Source organism: Penicillium diatomitis (assembly GCF_028827545.1).
Source record: "Penicillium diatomitis strain IBT 30728 chromosome Unknown utg000008l_segment0_segment0, whole genome shotgun sequence".
Taxonomy (NCBI): domain Eukaryota; kingdom Fungi; phylum Ascomycota; class Eurotiomycetes; order Eurotiales; family Aspergillaceae; genus Penicillium; species Penicillium diatomitis.
The window spans coordinates 1297928-1325641 of NW_026623180.1; the positions used below are offsets into that span (position 1 = coordinate 1297928).

At 51.1% G+C, this 27714-nt stretch overlaps 6 protein-coding genes across 6 annotated transcripts; 1 reads left to right on the forward strand and 5 right to left on the reverse strand.

Annotated features, from left to right (window-relative positions):
- Window positions 1–258: 258 nt before the first annotated feature.
- On the reverse strand, window positions 259–1823 carry N7539_006464 (MBL fold metallo-hydrolase; the record flags this gene model as incomplete). The annotated part of the gene is made up of 5 exons (XM_056936066.1): window positions 259–753; window positions 885–1146; window positions 1278–1408; window positions 1483–1516; window positions 1606–1823. The coding sequence occupies 5 exons, from the start codon at window positions 1821–1823 to the stop codon at window positions 259–261; spliced, it is 1140 nt and encodes a 379-aa protein (XP_056788990.1).
- A 334-nt stretch (window positions 1824–2157) lies between these two features.
- On the reverse strand, window positions 2158–3963 carry N7539_006465 (glutamate decarboxylase; the record flags this gene model as incomplete). The annotated part of the gene is made up of 4 exons (XM_056936067.1): window positions 2158–2278; window positions 2335–3500; window positions 3595–3622; window positions 3725–3963. 4 exons carry the CDS (start codon window positions 3961–3963, stop codon window positions 2158–2160), a joined length of 1554 nt encoding a protein of 517 aa, XP_056788991.1.
- Window positions 3964–5284: 1321 nt separating this feature from the next.
- N7539_006466 (acetoacetyl-CoA synthase) lies at window positions 5285–7656 on the reverse strand (the record flags this gene model as incomplete). The annotated part of the gene is made up of 5 exons (XM_056936068.1): window positions 5285–5440; window positions 5510–5850; window positions 5939–6396; window positions 6474–7486; window positions 7546–7656. 5 exons carry the CDS (start codon window positions 7654–7656, stop codon window positions 5285–5287), a joined length of 2079 nt encoding a protein of 692 aa, XP_056788992.1.
- Window positions 7657–10763: 3107 nt separating this feature from the next.
- On the reverse strand, window positions 10764–12542 carry N7539_006467 (uncharacterized protein; the record flags this gene model as incomplete). Its single annotated transcript, XM_056936069.1, has 3 exons — window positions 10764–11851; window positions 11953–12296; window positions 12445–12542. 3 exons carry the CDS (start codon window positions 12540–12542, stop codon window positions 10764–10766), a joined length of 1530 nt encoding a protein of 509 aa, XP_056788993.1.
- A 4672-nt stretch (window positions 12543–17214) lies between these two features.
- Window positions 17215–17415, reverse strand: N7539_006468 (uncharacterized protein; the record flags this gene model as incomplete). Its single annotated transcript, XM_056936070.1, has 1 exon — window positions 17215–17415. The coding sequence occupies one exon, from the start codon at window positions 17413–17415 to the stop codon at window positions 17215–17217; it is 201 nt and encodes a 66-aa protein (XP_056788994.1).
- Window positions 17416–19550: 2135 nt separating this feature from the next.
- N7539_006469 (uncharacterized protein) lies at window positions 19551–20594 on the forward strand (the record flags this gene model as incomplete). Its single annotated transcript, XM_056936071.1, has 2 exons — window positions 19551–19884; window positions 20245–20594. The coding sequence occupies 2 exons, from the start codon at window positions 19551–19553 to the stop codon at window positions 20592–20594; spliced, it is 684 nt and encodes a 227-aa protein (XP_056788995.1).
- Between the last annotated feature and the right edge of the window lie 7120 nt (window positions 20595–27714).

Below are 27714 nucleotides of genomic sequence, written 5' to 3' on the forward strand. Positions count from 1 at the left end.
CGCGCGAGCCTGTGAAGAACCCTCCTTGAGAGACACAATACAAACATAGAGCGTTGATCAATCTCAAGTGCTTTCTAATTCCAAGGGGCTGATTTCTGTGTCAAGCTAGTAAACACCCTCCTCCTCTTTTTTAGCTCTGCATGGGTCTCGGGATGAACCCTGGCTCTCCACGTCTGGATTGGTCCTTCCAGGGATGAAACATTCACAACGATCGAGAGTGAAGCTGTTCTCTCAGGGGTCAATCAAGAGACCCGCCACCTAGAGACCTATATCCCTCCCACCCCCAAAGTAAACATCCTCCACCCTCACCCGTCCAACCGGTTCCCGAACTCGGAACTGGAAACTCTCTCTCCGTTCCAAAATCACCACTTGCCCTTCTAATCCCGCCAGCTTGACCTGCTCTGTAAACTCTGCCAGCGAACTCGCCTGATTCACGTAGTCCTCATAGTGGAGTGGAATGGTCACCTCCGGCTCAATCAACTTGATCAACCGTACGGCTTGTCCTGCATCCATGGAGACCTGGAAAGCGAATGGTGAGACGGCGGGCGAGGGAATCATCGTTCCTCCGAGATGCGCGAGCATCAGATTGATGGGCTCGTGTTTGGGGTTCCATCGCTGATGGATGGAATGGAGAGATTCGTTCATGAGAGTGTCGCCGGTGATGTAGATGCGGTAGCCTGCGTTGAAGTCGGTCATGTCGTGGGAGTTGGCGCTCGTGCCGAGTTCGAGGATCCAGCCATTGGTGGGTGGAATCTGGAGGGTCGATATTAGAATACAATTTGGTGGGCCTTTTAGCTCGCAGGCAGGTAGAAGAAAAAAAGCGTGCTTGTGATCAACAAGCCATGGAAGTTTGAGGAAATTGAATCAATTCCAGGTCGACATACTGCCTGAGCCCATTTGTTCAACAACTCAACAACAGCATTACTAGAGACGTGCTGCGCAGTTGTACCTGTCACACGAAGTAATGGTCGTTTTGTACCTCCCGTGCCACCGATCTCGATCAGCGCAGTCTCCCACGGACGGAGAGCCGAGACGTTGGTGAACGGGTCTTGATCTCGAGCCGTGAGCTGGGCCTTTGCATGGGGGTTGGTGATGATGGGTACATCTCGGCGGAGGGAGGCTTCGACTTTTTGATCAAAGTGGTCCCTGAGCATGCAGAGTGTGAGTATCGAGGAGAGCTGGGGGAGGGGGGGGGGTGTCAATCTTCTATTTCTGTTCGTCTAGAAGAACGGGCCGTGTGCAACCACTAGGCGAGCACCAGCCTCTAGCAATCATACCCATGAAAATGCGACAGCAAAATAAGATCAATTCGGGGTAGATCATGGAGTTCCACCGCGGGGTTGGTACGCCGCTCGCTCGAGACTCCTCCACCGAACTGCGCGTGGGTCCCAGCATGGATGAAATTGGGCTTCATGGGGGACAAGGCAAATCAGCATTATTGGTACTCGGACGACTGCGTCAGTCTATGGCATTGTCACGTACGTCTGTCAGAATTCGAATGCCTGTCCACTCTCTTCTCCCAAGTATAAGTCATCAGTGTGCTTTCTTCACTGGGTACACTAACAGGGCGTGGGGGGGGGGAGGGATTCGGGAAACATCACGGACATGATGATCGTTGCTGCACCGACGTAGTAAATGGATGCATTGTCGATACCTCCGTCCGTGGTCGGGTGAGATTGAATTGCCTTGGATGGAGGGAGAATGTTGGGCGGAATGATCGAGGCGGGTAGATCCCGTGTGGGAGACTGATCATGAGTTGGGTCAATGAAGATGCGCTGCATACTGCATGTACTTTCCATCTCTTGGTTGAGTTGTAGAGTCATTGTTGTGATACCCGATTATCGTGAGCCCTTTCATTGCCCCCGTTGAGGAAGCGCGTCGTCGTGACGTCACGGACTTGACCATCTGGAGGCATATCTGACTTCATAATTCATGATTCAATTGACTAGTACTTGAGTAGGAAGAGGTCTGTGTCGTTAGTAGCTGCTTGCTATTTACACCGACAGCGCGGAAGAATGGCTGAGTTAGGCAAAAGTCATGTCAGAGGTATTGAGTGGAAGTCAATCTTCCGGCTCGTCGTTGGGTCCCCGTCTCATGCCGGAGGAGCTTCACGACTTCCGCAACTGAACAAATACGCCATCGTCAGAATCAATATGCTTAGCAGACGCCGTGCGTCTTGCCAGTCTTGCCCTGAAGAGAGTGCTTCTCGCCCTTGTATGAGTCGTGAGAGCGATTCTTGTGCACTGGGTGCGTTCGGTGATTGCGCACGTGTCTAAGTCTGGAGGGTCAGCGATGGGGTGATTTCTTGTAGCATGGGGGTTGCCAGTCACTAACGTCTTGTACTTCTCTGCCATGGATTGATCCATCGCTTCCAAAGACTGAATAGCCAACTTCATATCGACCATCAGACTGTCGCATCGAGTCATGCTAAAGTCTTCACGGACGACGATACGCATCATCTTGAGGTTGTTACTGTGTGGCGCCATAGTGTAAGCGGGCACGATCCAGCCGCGCTCTCGAAGCTGGTGAGCGAGCGCGAATTCATCCCAAGCGCGCTCCTCTTGAGGTGGCAGGCGGAAAGCCACCAATGGCAGTCCATGGCCGCGACCTTTGCTCATGATGATCATGTTCATCTGCTCCAACTGATCGGACATGTAGTCGGCGATACGGGTCAAATTGGTCATGATCGAGCGGTAGCCGTGCTTCCCCAGACGGATCAGTTGGTAGTATTGTCCAATGACTTGCGAGGCACCCTTGGAAAAGTTCAAGGTGAAGCTAGCCTGGTCGGCACCCAGATAGTTGATGTTGAACACGAGCTCCTGGGGGAGGAACTCTGGAGCTCGCCAGACGACCCAGCCTACACCGGGATAGACGAGGCCGTACTTGTGTCCCGACACATTGATGGACACCACCTTTTCCAGACGGAAATCCCACTCCATGTCGGGCACGACGAATGGTGCGACAAAGCCACCACTGGCAGCGTCGACATGGATCGGGCAGTCAATGCCACGCTCCACAAGGAGGTCATTGATACCCTTCACATCCTCGTATTCACCGGTGAAGGTGGTCCCGATAATGGCGCAAATACCGATCGTGTTCTCGTCCACCAGGTCAACGGCCTGCTTGGGGTCCATCACATAGCGGTCTTCGGTGCAGTACACGTAGCGCTCCTCAATCTCAAAGTAGCGGGCGGCCTTCTCCCAGCACACCTGGACGGCACTGTTCATGATGATGTTGGGTCGGGAGTAGTCCTTGCCTTCAGCCTTGCGCCTGTTCTGCCAGCGCCGTTTCATGGCCAAAGTGCCCAGCATGATCGCCTCGGAGGAGCCGATGGTGGAGGTACCCATAGCGTTCTCCTCCCGGGCATGGGTTGGGCAATTGAAGAGACGAGCGATCATGTTGACACATCGGTTCTGAATTTCAGCCGTGTGGGGGTACTCTTCGTAATCGATGAAGTTCTTGCTGAAAGAGTCGGTCATGATCTGCTCGATCTCATCTTCCTGCATAATTTCGAACAAGCTTTCGTGTCAGTGACCAGAATTATTCTCGGGGTGCTCATTTGTATCCATTGAAGTCGCTGCGTTTCGATCGTACCATGTATGTAGTGCAGAAGCTGGCCAAGCTGCAGGGTTTCCAGAGTCAGCTCTGAGCTTTGATGGTTGTCGCCTCCAGCGACCCCTCTATCCTTCCCCACGTATCTGGGTCTGTGATTCATCCAACTTACTTGAGCTTGGGGTTTCCATCCAGACTCAGCTCGTCCTTGATCATACGCGCTGCGATCTGACGGGGCATTTCCCGCTCCGGCATCTCATGCTGAGAGAGGTGGTCGACCGCAAAGTGACTGCCGTAGACATTGGTGTAAAAGTCATTCTCATCTGGCTGAGGAGCTGAGATGGACTCGACCACGCGGGATTTCGGGTCGACGACCTGATCGTCGTTCTTGACGGCTGCAAGATGGACCATGGCTACGGGGAGTCGGGCGATGGTGAGGATGGGGGAACGAGGGACAACAAAGACGGGTCGAAGAAGAGAAGAGTAACTCAAGCGGAGTGACTGGGGATGTAACTTGGTGGAGGTTCGGACCAGGTTCAATTAATAAATATTTTTTCCCCCAAACAAGTTTACCAACACCAGCGAGCAAAAACGAGAAAAGCGACACTGGACGTAACACGTGCGGGGGGGGGGAGGAGGCCATGACGTTGCTCAGCGGAGGGGCCAGAACCCCAACCAAAACAGCCCATCGCAAAGAACCACCCACAAAGCTGAAAACTCGACAGTCCACTGCCCGAATGCTAAAGCTGCACCAAACTCATGATTGGAGAAAATACGGCTCTTGCAGAAAATCGAACTTTCTTTCTCTCTGTCTCACACACACACTCACACTCACTCTCACAAGTCGTTGATAATTGGGTTTTGGCGGTAAATCCCTGCTCCAATCCTGCCGAGTGTGCTGGCGTAAGCTCCTTGTTAACTGAATGATGATGGGGTGACAATTCGATCCGGCATTCACAGGCCGAGATCCGGCTGCTTGTTCTCCTCTTCCTTCTTCCTGGCTGTTAAAGCTTGGTACGCTTGGCAAAGTGATCGTCCTCAGCTTCGCCTTCCCGACATCGTCTGGACTCTGGACCGTGTCAGTCGTGTTAGTCCGTGGTGAACTTGAAGATGGTGAGCAGCTAAAGACGGGAGAAGGTGCGGCAATTTCTTGATGAAATTGTCCAATCTGATCCTCTGGCCTGCTGTCGATCGACACGTCTACTCATGCTGCCTGGCTCAGACAGAGAATCGTATCAACATGCGACTTCACAGTCACAATGGAGCCGAGGACCCCTCCTCCAAGTTCCAAATGTGGTGAGTGTGGTCTGAGGCCGTGTTCCGAAGCTGCATGAATGTCCACAGTTGGGTATCCACCAGCTCCACTGCGGCCAGTAGCAGGCCACAAACGACAGTCGAAGCATCCGGATTCCTTGTCGGCTGCAGCCTGCATTACATACGACGTGGACACACATCCATAGCTACTTGGCAGACCTGGCCCGAGGACGAGAGTCCCACATGAGATCGGACATGGGCCTGGCTTTGGCGTTGAGACAAGATTGAACTTCAGGTGGTGTGCTAGGTGCCTGATCGGGTCAAGTTAGACCGATTCAGTACGTTTACTACGACAATACAGCCAGACTGTGCTGAATCTGCACTATGTGGTCCAGTGAAATCGTGAGATCGATGGTGGGGCTGGCTGCCAGAGAGCTTTCTCTAAATGTTGGACTCAAGTCTATCAAGATCTTTGTGATCACAATTTGCTCTCGCGGCTCAGCTTTTCCACCTCCGCGAACTGGTAGTAATACTCCAGGCTGCCCGGGTTGAGCAGCGTGCCCGAGGGTTGAATGCGTTTTCCCGAAACAATTTGCTTGACGGGGAGCTCTACCTTTTTCAGGTTGACCGTCGTCTAGAAGAGCAAGTCAATATAGTGTGCTTGATTCCATGCTTTAACATATCAGTGGGGAGCGCAACTCACTGGAATTTCTGGGGTCTCAAAAACAAAAGCTGGCACGTGGCGGGCACTCAACTCGGTGCGAATCGCCGTTCTGACTCGAGCTACAAGATCAGCCGTGAAGACTACCCCGTGCTTCATCAGCAGGAAGAGCATCACACTTTCGTCGGCGTCGGTCGGCCGGCGCTGGCCCACGCAAATCGAATCTGCAATCTCCTCGCTGAAATGACCCTCGATCACGCGGTAAATTTCTGCAGAGCCGAATCGAACGCCCGAAGGGTTGAGCACACCATCTGCACGGCCATGGAATACAATCTGCTTGGTGATGGGATGAATGGAGACAAAGTCGCCGTGCGTCCATACATCTACAGGGTGAGAACAAATAGGAATGAGTCTGCTGAACATTTGTTCGCGATGATCACGCGAAATTCGCCGGGTATGGATAGGGCTTACCGTCAAAACGGGCAAAGTATGCATTGAAATACTTTTGACCGTTCGTGTCACCCCAGAACATTGTGGGCATGTTGGGGAAAGCTCCCGTAGCCACCAGTTCGCCAGGAATGCCGTCTTTAATGGCCACACCCTTGACACCCACACCTCCCTCGATGGTGGAATCAAAAACCTCCACAGGCACACCGAGGCTTCCTCCTGCACATCCACCGACGTACACGGGAGACAATGGATTGCTCGTGCCGAAGGAGCCAGCGATGTCGGTGCCACCGGAGATGTTATTGAGGCGGACTTGTGTGGGGAATCCCTCGTCGTAGAACCACTCGAACAGAGCATCTCGAAGAACCATTCCCGTGCTACTAACGACGCGTAGTGAGCTCAAATCAACCATTTCACGCGGGCGAATCTTTGCTCGCTGTAATTCGTCCAGCCACCGGGGAGAAATGCCGAGATGAGTGACCCTATTCCTGCGATTAGAACTCGAAGCTTGCAATTGAACGAAGGTGATCTTTCTGTCCATCGAAAGACAAGCGCATACCTTTCATTAGCAGCAAGTTTGACAAGTGCAGTAACATCTGGAATGAAAGGGCTGCCATCGTACAGCACCACGCGGCTTCCAAACATGAGCGTTTGAACCGCAGACAAATACATGATCCATCCGGTTGTGGTATATTGCAAAGCGACTGCCTCTGGACCGAGCTCAGAATGCAGGCCGCCTTCTTTGAACCCACTCAAGAGCACACCTCCTACCGAATGAACGATGCACTTGGGCTGGCCCGTGGTACCTGATGAATACACGACCAGAAATGGGTCTCGAAAGTCGACACACTCAAATTGCAGAGTATCATTCCCATTTGCTCTGGCTAGAAAACTTGACAGAGTCACCGCATGCGGCACGGATTTGATATCAGCAGGCTGAGAAACGAAACGTGGAATTGAAACAACTCCCTCAAACTCGGAGATTGAGTCCATTCCCCGAGCGATGTCCTTCATTTTGTCGCGCAGATCAAGCTTTTTACCATTGTACACGGTAACGTCATCCATGAACAGCCAACGCGGCTTGATCTGCAGTAGACGATCAAGCACACCCTTGACGCCCATATCAGTAGAGCTGGAAGAGAAGATGGCACCAATTGCCGTGGTTGCTAAGAACACCAGCAGAGTGTCGATGCTGTTCGAGGAGCACACTGCGATACGATCTCCGCGAACGACGCCACTGGCTTTCATCGCCTGCATAAGTGCACCCGTCTTTTGTCTCAATTGACCCCAGGTCAGATGCACTGCATTGGCCGCATCTCCCTCGCGCACTTCGGTCACGGCTACTTTCTGATCCTCCTTGCCGGCCGTGCCTCCTGGTCGTTCGGAGAAGAGCAAGTTTTGCGCAAAATTGAGCTTGACACCCGTGAACCATGCCGGTATGCTGTCCATTCGCGCGGACTCATCTACAACTTGCGTGTAGGTGCCTTCGTGAATGATGGGGAAGGAATTCCAGCAGAATTCCCAGAACTTTGGCCGATTCTGAATGGAATAGAGATACATGTCGTGAAAAGTCTAGACGGCCCCTTGTTAATCTCAGACTCTTCCATCATCAGAACGCATAGTCCACTCACCTCGAATTTCCTGCCAGTGGATTTCTCCAACCGTCGTCGAAATTGACCCATTTGCGTGGATTCGGGATTGGAATGCTCCCAGAGCTTCCGGGGTAGGCTAGTCGTTGCCATTGTTGAGGCTATAGGTACCGATTATCGAAGTGGAAGTAGACCCTGAGAAAGAGGAGTTCTCAACCTCGTGTTCCAACTTCAGAAAAGAGAAGATCAAAAGAGCATCTACGGATCTGAAACTCGGCAACCCAAATAGTCATCAACCGAGGGCCGACGTGGCTGATGGTAGCTACATAACTTACTGGAATGACCCCGTGGGGGGAAAAAGAGGAGCGCTTCAAAGCACCCCCGCATTTCGCAGTGGATCCGATCGGTGATATCTCCGAGGCTCTTCCATCAATCTTGCTTACTTTGAACTTTGGAAGTAACTATGTTAGTAGTGAAGCTATGGCATACCCGTTAATAAACATTGAAGTCGGCCCTGATAACCTCTGCGTCTCACCAATTGATGCGATCGCGATACACAACACCGTGCTTTACCTGGGGAGACACGCCAATCGCAACGGTGTAGCAATGTGACCAACCTTTTCCTTGTAAAGATACTTGTCAGGCTGCCACACCTGCTATAGTAATGAATGCTCACTGCCCAATACTCATCCGAGGAAATTTGATTCCAACATTCAAGCTCCTACACGACATGGATCATCCGAGGTCCCTTGGAAGAGCCGCCGGCTCGAGCGCATTGCGGATATAAATTTGCGGGAAGCCAAGTATCCGCGAAGATCCCGCAAGGTCTAAGCTCGAGGGGAAGAGATCACAGACCTGTTGTCATCAAATGATATCTAAATAGAGGGAGGCAGGGGGAATTTATCACAGGGATTTATGATCCATACATGAAAGGCTTAAGTGGGGAGGTGTACACTTTGTGTAGAGCTGACATGGTTGATTTTCACCTCCAGGAGACTCAGCTTCCATGCAATCTGGTAGCCAAAGGCATCAACTCTGGGAGTCCCCCATAAGGAATACATACGTGATTCAGGCAATTTCTCTCTTCCATCATGGCAAACCCAAATTCTATCGGCCTAGATATTCAACCATGTAGCTGTTTTCCATGATTCAAAGATAACGGGCTCAGACCACCTCGGCTTGTACTAGTAGGCCGCGAGTACCTTCTGTATTGAGGTTCAGAGGCATCACAGCGATCTTTACAGTTGATTCTGCTTCGATGCTCATGAATGGAGTGAGTCTGACCACGAGTTCCATCTTTGGAATCAGAATGTTGCGCTTGGTCCACTCGTGCGACTGCGAAGGATTGAGGTGCTTGAATTAGAAACCGTAGGATACCTACTTACTACCTCCTACCTGCTTGCTGTATATTAAGATCTCAAGTGTATGACAGGTACTCATATGTAGTATGCAGTATGTACTATGTACTATGTACTAGCGGACAGGATCATCGATCATCGTGCAAAAAGGCAATTCTCAATCGAAAGGAACGTCGGGCCTTTTGTGTCCCACCCCCTTCGACATGACCAGGAAGTCTCGCGAATTTTGAATAAAAAGGTACGAGAGCCCTTACTAGAGTGATTCGACTTCAGCGATACCGGTCTTCCACCCGGTCGAACACTCATCCAGATAGCTGAGCAGAGTAGCTGCTACGTTTTAGTAGCTCTGAAGGCTAGATGCTAACGGACATTGACCTGGAAGCTCTCATTGAGAAGCTCTCATTCAACATCACCACCCGTCCCTTATTCTACCCTCTGACTGACTCAAACCAAGTCAAGGGTACACCAGCTGGAAGGGTCACAATAATCGTAATTGACACTACCCACTAGGTCCTAAGGTTACTAAGGTATTCACGACAATCTCCCCTCGATAGTTATAAGCTTAGACTCGCGGTCCAATGACCCCCTTAACTAGCCAAAAACACCCAGTTCTTACAATAATCATCGTCATTGAAGCTTACCATTGAACTCAAAGTAGCCAACGCCCGCCCCAAACATCGCCTCTATTTACGATGGGGCTACACTCTACAGTATTACCTATTAAATACTAGGTATGGTATGAGTTGAGCAAAGTACCCACTCGCCTCACTGCCAGCCTTCAGGTCACAGCTGATCTTAAGCTACATACATACGTCACCGTCAATTCCACAATGTTAGGCCCTCACTCTCTTCCGGGCCTCAACGAAATCATCACCGCTAGTTGCACAGGTCTCCACCCACCCTTACACCGACACATAATCCCATAGTCGTGGGAGTGGACCTGTCTTGTGAGATGAAGCCTTTACGGCGTCAGATTTCCATGCAAACTACGCGGCAGTTCTTTACATGCAAAGGAGAATGTGGAGTATGCAGGTACTTATGGTCAATCCGGTGATCCACTTTGTAGATCGAGGTGCTTTTGCTTTTGTCCCAGTAATCGGTCACCGCATCGGATCATGGAACCTTCAGGCGGAGGTGAGGACTAGCGGTGTGTACTGTGTAGTGTGTACAAAGGTACCATACAGAACCATATCTCCATTTCCATGGTGGGACTTGTTAGGGAGAAACGGTTCATCATTTAGTGCTGTTTTGAGTATTAAGTAAGTACTAGCTCGCTGCTAACTTATGTGGCGATTCTAGAAATGCAAGGTACTTTGCAAAAAGACAAGGTGCCTGCGACATGAATCTAGAATCTGCAGGGGAAAATTGAACTGTACGAGCCAGATCAACCAGATCTGGGGACAAAAGGACCACTGATTGTCAAAGACGACTGAAATTGGGGGTGACTAGTAACAATGTTTTCCACTGGTGTATCATCCCAAAACACAGACAACCCCCTAAGTCCTCACAAGTCCAGATGAAATAAAGTCGACGAAAAAGAAAAGGGGTGGAGGTGAGAAATCGCCGATCCAGAATTAGAAAGATGTCATGTCCCACCGCTTGACGTACGAACTGAATAGTACAGAAGGGGAAGGGAGCTTCACTCGACCCACGTGCCACATGGGCGTACAAACACATTAGTGAGGTTTCTTTTGGAATCGTACATTTGTCTGCATTCAGACCCATCCTTGTGTTTAGACGTTTTTTTTTTCATCTTCTTCCCGCATGTTTTCTTCGTTCATGGATCGAGGATCTCCTGGGCTTCTGATACAGATGGGCAATACTGGAGGCAGGGTAGGAATGTTTGCCACGTCATGACTTGAAAAGAAGTTTCTCGCTGCTTTGGGGGTATAGATTGTCACTTCACTTGAACATGCGCTTCAGCTTGGCAAAGAGTCCCCCCTTCTTCTTCTCAGCCTGCTGATCTTCCGAGGGCTCCGTCTTGGCCTCTTCAGACTTCAAGTTGTCTGGCTGTGCCGTTGTCTGGGGTGCTGAAGCCTCTGCGGGCAATTCAATCTGAGGTTGAGGTTCCTCACCCCGAACCGCAACAGGCTCGGGCTTGTTGGGCTCGGTGCCTGCAACGTTGATCGGACCAGTCGAGGCAGACTTGTCGGTCTTGGAGGAGTTGAAAGCGGCCGCGGCTGCAGCAACCGCCTGTGGAGAGGACGGGGTGACCTTGCTCTGCGAGGTTGCGCCTGTCGCCACATCTGCAGGCTTGGAAGCAGCTGGAGCGGGTCCGACGGGCGTCTGCTCTATAACCTTCTTGTCTTCGAGAGGCTTGACCTCTCTCGTGGACAAGGGCTCGCAAGTGGTCTCTGCGACGGTCGCTGCTGGCCCAGCGCTTGTCAGGGCCGAGGGTCCGGTGCTCACCACAGGGGCGGGCTGCTCCTCTTCGGTCTTGGGCATCTTGTAGGGCTTGACCTCGTCATTGGAGAAAATTGGCTTCTCATAGGGACGCTTCGTATGGGCGACATCGCTTTCGACAGGGACAGATGAGGCCGTGGTTGACTCTCCGGGAGCAGCTGTGGACTCGGTCAGAGCCTCACTGACAGGGGCGGCAGAGACAGGCGCAGCGGTCTCTGTGACCGCAGGCGCAGATGTCTCAGTATCGGGTGCAACCGGTGCGACGGGTTCGACAGCGGACTTTGAAGCCTCGGCGACGGGTGCAGGAGTATTGCTGACTGGTGCAAGGGGCTCGACGGTGGGCGCAATGGGTCCCTCGACCGGTGCAGTTACGGAAGCAGTGGTTGCAATAGGCTGCACCGCAGATGCAGCGAGCTCACTGTGCTCTTCGGTAGCCTTGGGACGCTCCGGTAGCGTGGAGATGGGCGCAACGACCCCGGTGTCGGGGACTGACGAGATAGCAGGCTCTTCGGCGGCGATCTCGGAAGTGGAGGGATATGGTTCGGATGCGACGGGGGAAGTCGTGGTGGCTGTCGTAGGGAGAACCACTGCGCAGAGAATGAGGTTAGTGCTTTGTGTCGCTGCGAAGGGTGTTGATGACCATATAGCAAAGTTGTCCGTCAGGTCACCTCCCGTCCTCGGCACGTACCTTTGTCATCGGCCTCATCCAAGAGGTCACGCGACTCGCCCGTCTCGCCCGTCTCGGCAGCAAGGGGAGCCTGAGTCTTTTCCGTGACATCCTGAGCAGTGCTCTCTACTGCCGACGGCGCGGCCACCATTTCTGTCTGCTTGGGAGGTTCCTCAACCTTCTCGGCCTCCTTTGTCTCAGGCTCAGTCGCGGTGGGCAGAGTAGTGGTCTCGACAGAGGCTGCGGTTGCGGTTGCGCCAGCTTGCTCTGCAACGACGGGCGCGCCAGTCTCGCTGGTGATCTGGGGTTGCGAATCGGCAGCGGCAGCGGCAGCGGAGCCTTGCTCAACTTCCTCTTGAGGTGTTCTACATTGCGAAGCATAAAATTAGTGTCACGTCACGACAACCCGACAAGAGACGAGCGCGGATCACCAGTGGGCACGCGACCAGTGTCGGCGACACGGGAGGATCCTCTTTTTCTCGGTGTTACGCCAGATATGGATGATACACTTACGCGACATCCTGGTCTGGTCCAGCGACCTTGTCGGCGGCGGTGGTGGCGGCGGGCTTTGCACCACCCTTGTTCTTCTTTTTTCCTCCCTTCTTGGCCATGGTGGAAAGATGTGATCTGTAGGTTGGGCGCGATCTATATTGGAATGACCTAATCAGAAAGAGGTCACGTCGCGATGACGACGATGATCTCGGTTGGAATATCCGTTTCGCGATTTGATAAGGCTAGCTGGAATGACCGAGGGAGCGTAGACGGAGGTGTAGGCGATGGGATGATGGACGACTTACATTAAGTAGTGCGTACTAGAGCAGTTGGCTGAGCTGCAGCTCGGAGATGTCAGAAGGGTTTTGGTCAGGGCAAGTCTGGAAGGAGTGCGGTGACTGTGGACTGTGGACTGTGGACAAGGTGCCGACCGGAGTGGGCCAAATGGTCTCACCCTTCGACCGTTTAGCAGGACGAGCTGGGAGGCTCGAGTGGGAGTAAGGGATGGCGATCCGGTACGAGATGAGGTATGTTGGAATTGGTTGACTTTGGAAGTCGGATCCGTGGTTCTTCGATGATGGTGATGGAAGGACGCATACACCTAGTTACTACAAGGGCACAGTTACTATAGAAGAGTTGATATCTTGAGGAGGTCGCTGTCATGGAATTATCGCTATCATCTACAAATGTGGTGAAAGTCCGCATGAAAGCATCCATTCCTTTGACGAACGATGATGCGCTTCAAGAGGACAAAAAAAAAGGACTCACGACTCATTTCGGTTTATTTGTTGTCAGGCCAATAAGCATTGTCCCGGCGCCGTTGCCAAACCCACCACACATTCCGTCGGCCGCTTGCAGCATCCTCCCTGGGCAGTAGGCTACTAGGCACCCTTCCGAACTTCAGATATTCATACTGGCGTATGAAATGACAACCTTGTCTCCTCACTCGAGGCGATAAGCATGGTCGACAGAATCGACAATTCATCGTGCCCTTGTTAGAGAATCGTGAGATTGCAGGATCGTCATCTGCAGGCACATAGCTAAACGTTGTCGAGCGGGCGCACTCTAACCTTCAATTGGAGTGTCCAATCGTGATGGAGCTGTAGTCTCCACACCCAAGGGCTCTCTGGCTTCCAAGTGCTGTGCTCAGGTGCTGTACTGTGCTACTGCTGAGGTCTTCCTGAAGGGGAGAGACGCATCCTGGGTCTTTGTGTGATGGATGGCTTGGCCCCTTTACTGACCTGCCTCAATGCATCAAGGATGTAGGAACCATCATGGATGGATTCAAAGCGCTTTCATAACGTGGTCACTGCGTCTGGATGAGTCGTGTGCCGGGCTGAGACGTGCATCTCTCAGCCCTAATACCCGATCGGGTATATAGGGCGGGCAGGACCCCTGTCACATGCAGGGTGTTGCTGGGATGATCAAGGCTTGAGCCTTACAAGGAAGACAGTACCTCAGTTAGGTGGTGGCTGGGATTGAGTGTACCTTGCTGGTCAGATGTTCAGCACGGATATACAGTACTACTCCTGCTGATAGTCACTGATATCTTTGAAGTCAAGTCCGTATGATCAGAGGGTCCGGCAATCTTTTACAACACGCTATGCTCCCAGCTTCGAAGGGTGTGTGAGTGTAACTACTAGATACGAACGATGTCCTAGATTAGCAGTCCGTCCCCTACATCTCACTCCCTTAATTCCTATACCTTGATAACTTTCAATGTTCATTTGTGTAGGATCTTTATCTCCTGTGTGACGAGAGGGTCAGGACCACTCTGCTCGAGTAACTTCGGATGATTCTGTGAATTGTTTGACTTGCCCTTTCAGATAAGGCTCCTGGGGTCTATGAGTTCATTGAGTGTAAGCAGGGTGGAGTGGACTATGAGCTGGACCTACCAGTCAGTCCCTTTCAAGGGCGCCTCAATATTGATTCTTGGTGCCAGCCTGCCGAGCCGTTGTGCATGGGGGCTGACACATGATAATGTTACTAATGTGGAGTGTGCCCTGCTCCTGGTCAGGTTCGTCTCGTCTGTTTTATCGCACATGCTGCGACGATCCCATGGGTTCGAGGTGGAATAATGCGGGTTTTCAGACTTCAGACTCGGGAATATAAGACGGATGAGCGTGGTTCAACATATATACTAGGTGTCAAGTGACTGGTGTACCTTACCCTAGGCTTCGAAAAGCTATTTTGAACAACATCTCAAGAAACCCATCGGCGTGAGAACGAATCCTACCTAGTGAAGAGGGTAAATGGAAGACTCCAAGGCCAACTAGGTAACTGTCTGCTCTTATTATCAGGGCCAGAAAGAAGATTATGGCAAATGCTTCTGATGTTGTGAAAAAAAAGCAGAGACCCCAACTAACTCATTGCTCGCCAATGATCATAGAACATCTACAAAAAGATCTGACCGACGCAGGGGTCGAACCTGCAATCTCTTGATTCGTAGTCAAGCGCCTTGCCATTGGGCCAGCCGGCCTTGCTTATGGAATATTCAAGCGGATTAGTGCTATATTTAGCCTGAGCCAAATACAAAACGACTTTATCTCATTCCGATTGGTCACTATCCTTTCAAAAACCATCGGTCGTATGCAAGCCAGTTGACGATTGGATCCCCTGTCGAGACTCGACTGTGTCGAGTTCAAGGTGGTGGTCAATGCGGACCTGCTTGAGCAGGGCATTGCTTGAGCAGAGCATAAAATGCCGCGATCACGAGTGGAATCACCCGTTCACCGTCTTTATTGATCAAGGATTGACGAGGGTTGATCCTTGAGAATGATTATGTTCACCGTGTCCTGAAACGTGTCCAATCCATCTGCCTACGGTATATTGATCCAGAATTCAATTGCATCTACCACTTGACTGGATGGGAGTCATCTAGTTGGAGGGGTAAGAAAGTACCTGGGGTAAGTGCTAAAGCAGTAAGTAGTAAGAGGTAGTAAGTAGTAAGTACCTACCTCTGCTTGGCCCGTGTGTGAAAACTGCCCATAATCTGCCCTCCACGCAAGTTGCAACACTCAGCAGTGACGGTCACGGGACTCTGTTCATTTCCATTACATAACGGGGCAGCCGTGCCGAGACTCCGAGAGTCCCAAACAATTGGGGCATTGATGATTGTGCCCCCTCGAGTTGGAGAGCGCCCCCGCTGAAAGTATCGTGTGCCACTCATCTGGTCTGGCGCTGGACATATTCTTTGCCCCCTCTTTCTGTTCCCGGTTTATTCTCGTGGCTATTCTTCCATGAGAAATCAATTATAGTCATATCTCTTAGTCTCCGACCTATTTTCAGAACCCACCAGTTTATGGACACCTTTTGGTCCTCAGACCAAATGGACTTTGAGAGGCAGCAGCGTGTTACTAGGCTGACGACGCTTGCTCACGTGCTCCCCCAGTTGTTGAACCCCCCTCCCCTCACTCCTCCATCGTCATCGTCATCCTGGTGGGTGTTGATGTGGGTTGGTGGGTGTTGACTGATAGACTACAACCGGGGTGGCACTGCGATACAGACCTCGTCAAGGACCACGTAGATTGTCATAGTGGTGCACATATACCCTGACTTTAGCCACGATGAGGTCAGGCCGGCCAGGGGTGGCACATCTGGGCCACCCAGACGACTTTTCCATCCAATTTGATTTGGCCGACGCTAACCCGCGCCCGTGGAGGGGATGCAAATGGTGCAAAATGATGCAATCGTGAGTCTCTCTCTCTCTCTCTCTCTCTCTCTCTCTCTCTCTCTCTCTCTCTCTCTCATATGCTGCTAGTCATTGATCAGGCTTGGATGAGATGATATCCTAGACTCTGCTTGGTGGTTGAGTTCTTGGCGTTCCATATACAGTATTACATATGTAGTACTGTGACTACTGTCGGTTCCAACAACTTCTTGGTCCTATGACTGTGAGTGTACACTGTACAGTGTAGAAAAAGGTGGTCTCGTGTGGCTCCCAGGCTGTGATGAGAAATGGCTCGTTGTCGTGGTCAGACTGGCTGCCAGTCTGCTGCACGGCCCTGCACGCCTCTTGATCGACCTGCGATGGCGGTTACGCGGCATGCCGCTGTAAGATACGTTACTTCCGAGTCGTTCCAGAATCATTCGAGGCCCAAGGCCCGGCCGCAGAGAGTTTTCGCCACTGCTACCGTTCCTGGGCCCCCTGCAGGACCCTACAGTTTGACTTCTGTCGGGAGTGGAGGAAGGTGTGCTGGCCCTCGAAGATCATCTCACGATTTATCCGCCATCGCCGCGATCAATTGTTCATGGGGCATCGAGCAATCCCGTTTGGCAGACAGGGTGACCTGACGAGCCTGTGAGTGGTATGACATTAATTTGTGCTGCATTCATTACACAGTCGTGAGTCTCGTGACAGTACTGGAACCTCCCAAAAAAAATACTGTATGACCGTGTAGCTAGCTCACAGGGGTTGACTTTGTGAGGATATGCTTCTTGGTACAAAGTATCATCACTCCATTCCCTGGATCGTCAATCGAGCGACCGTTGGCCTGACCTCCAACACGGGCCTCTCGGAGATGGTGTACAAGGCACGCGGGATAGAGTCTGTGGAACACCCAAGGATGGGCCCTTTTTGATAAGCAGGACCTAAGCGCCGACGGACTTCCCGATAAACCAAGCCTTGGGGTTGACAAGGCTTACACTGGGAAGTTGGAACTGTAGTCCCGGACCTCCAGGTCAGTTAGTCGGACAAGTACTGTAACATGGAACGGCGAAATCACCCAAAAGTCAATGACCCAACTTCCCCAAGTGATAGTGAGAGGCTGAGCAGAGTGAGAGCCCCTCCCATCATCGACGGAAGCATCGGCCAAGCATACGCACGACGCGACCGCTATGACGACCCTGACCCTGGACATTCTCGTTCCGGTCGGGGCAGAGGGGCCCGACGGCTAGACCGTCATTCCCCTGGACATGATTGTCATCATTCAAGGTATGCTGAAATACATTGCGCTCTTTTCGATTGTGACGACTGACCAGACCAAGACCCATGTTCAATGTCTCTCGCCCAGTGGACCGGTTGATCGATGGCGATCATGGGCCGCGCGAACGGCGGCACCACTTCCTGGACGTGGGGTCAGAGTGACCGACGCGCCGGAGAGTTAGACTCGTCCGAGGCTGAGACGTGCGGTACCTGAGCAGCCGTCCCAGCACAATACAAGTTCAGCAAGTATTGCGGGCGGGTGTACGAGAAAACGGCAAAACGCCCTGGGCCTGATACTGAGACGGTGAGACCATTGCTTCACACGACACACGCTGACGCCACTGAAAGATTACCGTCAGGGGGCTGTACCAGCCTTTCTCCGACCAGCCGACTCCGTCTTAACCGAAGCCAGCCCCGAATCTTGCCCGCATTAGTCCAGGACCCTCAATGCGGACTGGAGCAATCAGCAGGCGATGAAAAGTCATTTGATCGTGTCATATCTCTACCCTCAAGCGGGAACGCCTCCCTTCTACTACCAGTACCGAGTCTACAGTACTGCACAGGCAATTAGCCACGAACGGGACCAGGACAATCGTAAGCCCGAGAGGCAAAAGCGGCCTCCAGGTGCTGTTTTTTTTTTTCTTCTTTTTCTTTTTGCTTTTTGTGTTTCCCCATTTTCCATTCGCACAGACGGGCAGAATACAGTCGAATGTGGATCTGGGACGTGTGAAAGGCCCAACCAGCTTTCGTCAATGTCGGATTTACGTTGCCCATCGCCTTCACCGGAGAACTATCGCGGGAGAAGAACGATTGCCCTTCCCTTCCACGCCCACGGTTTCTCCACAGGCGTATCTGCAGGTGTGCCGTGCGCGCGCGCTCGGGGTTGAACACTCGTGGAGTGGTGGGGGGGAGGCATTATCATACTACTTTTTATCGCTCGTCAAACGCGCCTCCTTCTGGTTTTGGTATACACCTCGTGGATAAGCAAAAGAAAAAAAAAACTTTCTCACACATCATGGCGAGAAGACACAGAGGAGCTCTAGACAAATCAAAATGATTATCTGATTGTTCGCTCCAGTCGGCTCTGCTGGTTGAAAAAAAACCAGGGAAGCAAAAAAAAGCCTATTACAGTAGTAGCATTCTCTGTACGATTGTACAGATGCTGGAGACGAGGCTGAATTGACCGGAATGGGGAGAATGGAGATACATAGTTACATATTCATTCCTACAGTAGTAAGGAGATTCGAAATGGCATACTGCTTCCAGGTACAGTACTTGATTACACAAAACCATAATACAAAATGAAGATGAAGTTGAAGTTGTGCACTGGTCCTGTCATGTCAAGCATCCGCCAACCTGCCAACCTGCCAACTGAACACGAGGTAGTCCATGACTCCATGTACTCCTGTACAGTCGGATCCCGAAGTTGACGGGACTGTCCTCCTTCAGCATGGCGAGGTACCAGTATGTAATAATTATTCCGTCAAAACTCCAGAAAAGTTCACTTACAGTGTGTGCCTCGTCCTACCGTCTGAACAAGAATCATCCATCCTGGCTTGGGGTCTTATCGCCGTTGCATCCACCGGTTCCGTAGTTCCATCTCCCACTTGCGTCCCACCCCTCTTCGGGTCTCGAATTGACTCCAGAATTCCCTCATAGGGGCCTTTTCCCCCATACTTGTGAGGTCCATAGTCCATAGACTCCATAGACTCCATACTCCATCCTCCATGGCCATACCAGTACTGTTGTACTTCCCGTCGTGCCTATAATCGACACCACATCCTCCCTGGCCCTTCCACTGGCCTTCTTTCTTTCTTCTGTTGTATCCCCCCCCCCCCCCCCCCCAGATTTTCCCCATTTCGCCCTCAGACCAATCTCCCCTCTTCATGAAATGATTCCATTGTCTTTTCAGCGGTTCCCCGGTTCTACGTGCTTGCACATTCTCGGCCTCCCCTCTCAACCTAGGACTACAGGTGGTCTGCAACTGTGAGGGTTTGCCCGCGGGCTGATCTATACGACACGACTTTCTCACTCCGGGATATCTTTCCGACGGGAACTTGACACGAATTCGATCACGATACGAACGCTTCAAATTGCTCAAATCTACGATCCATCTCGCCGTGCTTTCACAAATCGAATCTTGCACACCCGAAACACCCCCATCTCGAGTGAAAGATCCTCTTCACATCCATCGTGCACTACCATGTCGTTCCGGGATCGCGTCAAACGGGTCTTCCGCCGTCCCTCTGCTGGCAAGGCTGAAAAGGCCGGCAAACCCAAAGTGGAATACTATCGTCGCGGCGAGATCCCTCCCTCCAAATTCAAGGGACCATTCGACAAGGAACATCAAAAACGCCTGGCAGCCTGGTCGTTTGACGGCGCCATGGCCGATCATCCCAGGCCGTCAGATCTGTCCCTGTCTCCGTGCGCCACGTACGACCTGCCGCCAAATGACTCGCTAGGCCCTCTGGACCCGCTGGATAGTGATGATTACGACGATATCTCGCCCGACGACGACGGCGTGCCGATCGACCCAGGTATGTACTAAACATATATTGCCCTATCACTTTCTCCAATACCACCACCATCACCACCATTGCCGGCCGAAACAGAGAAAATGTTGGGACGCCTCAGATTGAGGATGGAATGTCAGTCATGACCTCGCGGGTAATTTCTGAACCGTTTCACCCAAAAGGGGAAAGAGGATACGACTCTCGACTCATGAAGTTCCTCTATTCTCTTCGGTTTTTTTTTTCTGTCGCAGCGATATTCCTTGCCTTTCATTTCCCCCCTCTCTTCTTTTCCACCTCTACCACGCCCGCTGTGCACCCTCGCCGATTTACCCGAGATGCAATGACTCCACATTCGGTGCTGACTCGCTCCCCTTGATGCCTCAGGTCTCCAAAATCCCGACGCATCCGTTCCTGCCGAGTTGTCGGACTCGCTGGACTTGAGCCGCCCCACCGTCGGCTCGCAGTCCTCCACCGCCGTCAATTCCAATTCGGAAAGTTACTCGGGTTCGCTGATGACGCTACTGCCCGAGGATCATCCCGTGACCGGCTATGACCCTTCAGATGACCCGATCGTTTTGCTGAAGGAGTCGATCCGTTACACGTCACCGATTGTCCGAGCTCTCTCCCCAGCGGCGTCGCCTTACCCGATGCCCCCGCTCAGCAAAGCCAAGGGACTTCCGTTCGCACCGGAGGATCTGATGCGGGCTTTGAACGCTGTGCAGGTCTGCGGCTAAAGGCTTCGAGATTCCCTTCGCGCGGAATGACGATGCAAGAAGGGTTGCCCTGGATTGCCCTCTTTCATCTTCTCCCACATGTCCTGCCAATGGGAATTTGGATTGCCTTGACTGGGCAACATTTTGCGATGCATGACTGCCCATCTCACCCGCCCGCTTCCAACGTTTGTTTTTCGCACTACAAATTCGACATTACCTTTCACCGGCGACTCGATGTCGCCATCACTTCGATGCCGTCTCCACCCCGCGGGAACGGATTCCATCGTTCCGTTTCAGGTTCAGGATTGACGACCTCGCAGAATCGGTCTTCGGACCCGACCCTCTGCCGTCTCTCCAAGCCTCAGAAATCACATTGATGATTTTCGAGGCCCTTTGACAGGCTTGATGAAAGAGACCTCATGTGGCTGGAGCCCAGATGGTGGTCTCTTCGCCTGATTCTCTTCCCCCTCCCATCTCAGCGTGACGCGAAACCGAGCCGTTACTTTTGTTCTCGATTGACCGCTTTGCTCGTCCTCTTCAATCTTCCTCCACCCTCACCCTCATCCTCACCCTTCCATCTACCCCGTTGCCTGTTTGACACTTGATTATCCAACCCTGCATTTTGAGCGTATACCCGTTACCTTTTGGCGTTTTTGATTATTCTCTGATCCATGCCCACCTCGGCTCGAGAATCTATTTTTGGTGTGTCTTTGTTTTCCTTCCCGCCCAGGGACTAGACCGTTTGTTTGTTAGTCGATAGATGAGTCCAAAAAGTTGGAGGAGATAATGAAACAGATTCAAGATTACACATGTATAATTGTTGAGAGTATTTCAAGTTGACGTAATCATGTATTGAGTCGAGAGCTTGAACAAGCAATAAGAAGCAGAGACGCAAGAGCAAACCCGAACAACAAGGCATCACCCCGGTCACCAACACAAGCATTGAAAATTCATCAAACACCAAGCTTCAAAAACGCAAAACAACCTCAACCCACCCATGGTGTAAGCTCAAAGGTCAAAAAAAAAAAACATCACGAGACTAACAAGAACGAACGAATCAAGACGCCGAGGGCAGGAAGGAACGCTCAAATATAACCAAGGACTCTCAATTGATGGCAACAATCACCCCCCTTCAACAAAAGAAACATCAATCCGTCATTATTTGTGTCTAGCGGGTTGGAAACTCTGCGCTCGAATGTACCACCGGCACCACAGGGCGTAGGGCTGTGCCTGGAGATCGATGCCGGATCCAGGTCCCGTCCCTCTTGTGCCCGGGAATCAGATTCAAGGGAAAGGCCTGGTTTGGGATGACGTTTTTCCTTTTCACCTGGGAGAGGAAAGGCGGAATATCGGCGACATGGTTACCCCGGTGCATGAGTTATACGGTTGTAGAATGGAGCGAACATTCTGCGCGATGAGAAGTAGAGCGAGGCCTTTGTTGCTTTGCTTTGCTCCTGGCTGTGATCCCACAGTAGGTCAGGTAGAGAGACGTTGAGTGGACGAGCACGGGCGGTTGATGTTTGGGATGGCGGGAAGTGGAGCGCCGTTTGGAAGTTGGTGATTTAGAGTTTTTTGTTTGATTTGGGGAGCACCGGGGCCGATGGGGGGGGGGGTCCTGTTGTGGGGACTGGCTCTGATCGATGGGGATTTCAAGGAGGGCCACGAGCTGGAGGGAAGAGCGATTTCAAGAGAGTAGGAATCCGAGGGAAAAAAACAAACACAGAAAATGACATGGTCTGGAAGAATGAAGATCCAGCTTCATGTTGACAGGTGGATGTGAGGGGCATGATTCATGAAGACGGACGGATGAATGGATGATGGGGGGGGAGATTCAAGTTCCGATAGGCGTTGACTCATTCGAGGGTGGGAGGTGCTTCACAGATTGAAGGGGGGGGGGGGGGGGGAGGGCATCGTGAGAGTGCAGTAGAGAATATATGAAGAGGCTGTGAAAGGGCGCATGTCAACGTGGTGGAAGTGTTTCGTTGGACGTCGAGTGAAGAGAAAGATACTCTCGACCAGGGAACAAGGTCATGAGACCCATGACAGATGATTCGAGAATTGACATATTGCTCAAATCGCCCAGTGCGGACGGATTGATTGACGAACAGATAGATGCTGTTGAGTCTTCATGGAAACCGCGCCGAGGAAATGACACAGCAGCAAATAGTCATGAGAATCTAATGGCTCTCCCGTTTGAGTCAGTCATGATCTCACGGCATCTCTGAAGCGAACGACCGATAGTACTTGAAATTAAGAAGCTGGGAAATACTCACAGACAAATACCATCTGTCCTAGTGATGTGAATGCACCGCATGACAGGCAAGCTTCTTAGTTATCTTGTACGACAGCCAAAGGGCGAGTTTCCAATCCACACCCTCGCTGGTACCAGACCGCATGTTGGACATTGTGAATTGAACTGCGTGGGCCACGTGGGAAAGACCGTGGAACAATGAAAGAAAAAAAAAGGTAAAATGAGACCGTCAAAAGTATGAACAAGGACGTCCGATCAGACCTGTTGGTGTAACCCGGAATCTGTCGATGATCGAATTCACTCCTGAGAAGGACGTCTCACGACGAGGGAAGGGGAGGGAGGTGTAGGACTATTTATGCCCCATAACTGCCAGCCTACATGATCTGGTTCGAGTCTCACGAGGACTTAGCGTTTCTTTGTCCTACCAGTGTCGACAACGCAAATCAAAATTGATGATGGGGAATTCTGGAGCAATCCCTATGGACTGGACTCGTAAATTGTGCTGTGGCATTTTGCGTTCCTCGCTCATGGTTGGACATGACGGCTTTCCCAAATCTGCAGTATCATTATGATTATAATTAACGTGCGCCCATTGTCCCCGAGGGTACTAATGTACCTAGGTACTCATGTACCAAATGTACCAAAATGTACTCAATGTCCTAAATGTCCTAAATGTACTATATGGACTGTAAATTGTCCACTTGATTTGTTGGGCTGCAAAGGTCTCATGCAGAACAACCTACTGACACGAACCCAAGGTCCCGTATCTCCTGAGCTGGTGGAGAAAAATCCACCCTGCACCGGACTTCTCTCAAGGCAGAGCTTCCACGATGCTGGGTGCGATCCCCGAGAGAAGAAAAAAAAAAAAAAGAAAGAAAGAAAAGCAACATTTCATGACAGGTCTCATTTTTCAGAGCAGAGGATCTTGCCCTCTGATCTTCCGGGAGTGTCAAAGGAAAATCAAAAAAAACACGAGTGGGACTGTTCTTTCACGAGGTCAAGTTTCTTTCTGTTGTTGGCGTGGTTCTGACTCTGATGGACTTGAGAGGGGTTTTCAGCAGTGGTTTCGTATTGACTAATCATACAAGTCGCATTCGGTCCAGTTTCGAATATCTCATCCAGCAAAGAAAAATAAAAAAACAAAGTAGCCCGTCTCCTTGGAGATCGAGACTCGAAAGGTTCAGTGGTTCACGCTCGTGACAGCAGATGATGTAAGACAAATGGACACCGTCTGGAGGGACCTCGGACTCTGGGAGTACCTTTAAACCTTACCTGTCCAATTGTACCTTTGTCAATGACCCACCACGCCCGATCTTAGCGTGTCTCGAACGTACTGTACATTAAACAATTCTGACAATGGGCAAAATAAAAATCCCCCTTTCGGCAGACCGTAGATCGGGGATGTCGGCGAGATTCCATAGCGAACTAAATCCCGAGTAGTCTCAGGTGGCTGGGACTGGAGGAGGAGGAGGAGGAGGAGGAGGAGGAGGAGGAGGAGGAGGCTGATGGCATAGGTCCAAAAATATTCCAAGTAGAACAACTGATCAGAGATCATCGGATGAAAGTTGGCGATGCCGGTTATGGACTCCAGAGGCAATCGAGTCTTTCCGAAAGAGACCAAACCAAACCAAACAATGGTCGTTTCGCTAAAATGTGCCACTGTCCACATGACACATGAACAGCGCGGCGCCGAGCAGCCTCAACCTGGTCACATGACCGTGGACGCCCTTGTCTTCAATATGCAATCGGGGACCTTCCGTGCAGATGGATCGATCGTTCTTGAAGTTCTTTTTTTTTCTTTCTTTTTTCTTCTCCCAAAGTTGCAATCTTCAGGGATTTCGAACATCATCTTGCTTTTCCTTACCGCCACAGCTGCCCGATCACCGGGGAAGCAGGTGTTGATCGTGGCTGTCCCGTCCCTAGCACACCAAAGTCCACGGGTTGAAGCCCGGAACTCATCCCCGGAGGCATCCATGTGGATCTTGATGCTTTCTTTTTCTCCTGTGAAAGTGGGTATTGTTGCTTGTTCCCAGCTCCCATGGAGATGGAACTTGAGTTCTCTCGGGAGAGCAGGAGAATATTCCACGCGAGGGAGAAAAGAAAATTCGCCTGACGAGAAAAGTCCCCGAGTCGACAGTACTTATCGTTTCAAGAAATTGGTCCCATACCATCGGGCTGGAACACGTTGTGCCTTGCCAGCCAACTCGATCTTGAAAAAGATGTAGAGTGAGGCGAGAAAATCTCATAGAAGGGGGACTTTGGCTTCTAGCTCCTCAGTATGATTAGGTTCGTCTTGTGATCCTCACAGTCGAGTGGCTCCTGCTGCTGTAAATCCTATGGAGGTCAGAGCTAAATTCGGTGACAGTGTGCGCAGTGTCTCAAATGGAAGGATGACTTCCTATCGTGTTTTGCGTGGGAAAAGAGGAAAAGAGCCCCAACAACCGCCAAACAACACACGCTACGTACAGTAATGCCTCGAGTTGCCCGCAGTCTATCTCAGCTCGGAAGCCGATTGGGTTTGCGAGACACCAAAAATATGCACTCGATGTGAGAGAAAATGCCCTCAAACGACCAATCATCGTGACTTTCAGATGATAATGATTTCATCCCTTCCTTGACCGCCACATGTCGATCGACAATGGGCGCTACGGATGAGAAGAGAGTATCTACTGGCATGAAAATCCTGCGAACATCGTCGATCTATGCACCCCCTCGACATCATCCTCACCGGGTTACCGGATCTCGCTAACGTGCTAGGAGCAGGCTGAAGGCCACAGTCCCCAAGGCCAAGATACTGGGTCGACCGGATCATGAGGGCCGGGTTCCACCGCCACGATACAATAGTACGGGGATAGTCGCGTTCGCCCAACTGGGTCGTGAGACCTGTTCCAGATGTAGCGCGGAAGGAGGCTCAGCCTCACATCACTGCATGAGATGGTACCAGCTGGGTAAGTAGATAGATCGCATTACTGCTAAGATGAACGATCTTTGAAGATCGGCAGACCACGAGCCAAGCTAGTGAGGTAGACGAACCATCATATTGATATGTTCAATACTTTCTGGATCTAAAGTTTGCTCCTCCACAGTTCTCATGTAGATGAACAAGGAAATGATCAGATTTAGAAGGAAATGATCCGATTTGGATTTTTCTTTTTTGAAAAGGAAAAAAAAAAACACAAGCGGTGATCTGGTCTAATAAGCTACTGAATCCTGAACAGAACAGATGTAAGGCTGAGCATATACCAAAAGCTTTAACCGAACACCGTAATTGGTAGTCCACGGTAGAGAAACCGTATTTGACTCAAACTACGACTCTGTGACGAGACTGCCAGGACTAGACAAGTGAGTGGACACAACGAAATAGTAGAGCGTATTACCTGGAAACACAAGCCTATTGGCCTCGAGGACGAGAACTAAATTGAGGTATTACTTATTGTAGTCTGTCAGTTTCCAAGAAATTTCCAGCAGTGGAGAAGTTGTCTCATCCCCGTGTCTGATTTTCCTCATAGCCATTAGATGAGAATTTCAATTTTGCACCTAAGACCTAGAGTCTCGTGAATCTAAGCCGCATTCTCACACTGATCCAATCAGAAATTGTTGCTCGTACCCAGCTGACCTTGATAGATGTTCCCATGACGAGATGTGCTTCGACTCGGCACAATGTCGGCGGCTATAGGAGTTACATTCTCGAGAGGATCATACCCGTAATCAAATCACCTCTTCGTCTTGGGAAATATGATTGCCATTCTCCGTCAGTGCAATCCTATCTGCAGTATCATGAAACACACACTTTCATGGCTTACGAAGTCGGAAATGATTACGTAGCCGTCCCTTGGGTTGGTTAATTCAGTGGCTGTAATCACAGCTTCTGGACCGATACTTGACCACCACAACCCGAATCCTAGCCACATGTGGTCTTCACATGATCTTTCAAACCTTGTCCATCTGAAATATTCCCGCTAGCACAGTTACGACTTTGGAAAAATGGACTATTCGCTCACTCGGTACGCTGTATGTACCGGAGACTGTACATTCACTACATTGCACTTCTGTGGCCCGCACTGTGGTAGTGCAAAAAATGCATCGACCGATTGGTCAGGAGCATTCTCAGGTAACTTCTGGGACGGTCCGGGGTGGAGCCAACCGCGTGCTTGGAACTGGGCGGTAAGAGCTTCCCAGAGCAGACAAACAGGGTCAGAGGTCTCCGGTTCAAGGCGATGCCTGGAACTCGGACGCCGAGATCCACACCATTACATGAATGTATTGAGGCAAGCGAGATTCAATGCTTCCAGCTAGGGGGGAGTGTCGAATCTGTCGGTACAGGCAAGTGGACGGGGTCGCAGGACTCGCTGGACTCGCTGCGACAGTCTGGGTACATACTTTGTCGATAAAAATCCACTTTGGTGCAGCTGGTCTCCACCGGCACCACCGATATAACATGAAAATCATGACCTTACGGACCACAACGACTGATTCTTGAGAGTCATGCCTCGTTTTTTTTTTTTCGCGAGTGGAATTTCTGCTTTTTCTTTCTCCTCGAAACGACCCCGAGGCAAAATGTAGATCGAAGGAAGAAAACAAAGAAAAAAAAAGAAACAACAAAATACGTAGTGCTTTGACGTGCTGCCCTGTGGGGCTCGAACCATCGAGTACACTAAAAACTTACTCCAGTATAGGGCAGACAACAGAAACGGTACCCACTGCTCACAAGTAGTTCGTAGTTCGTACAGAATGCTTGTATTGAATTACTCCATAGACAGAACGTCGAGGTCGTCTGAGAGCTGTAATGGATTCTTTTGTTTATTTAAGTCACGCCAGAGCCAGGCGTTTCACTTCTTTCAAGTTTCGAATCCCTTCAATCTCCCAATCCTCACTCAGCTTCATCATTGA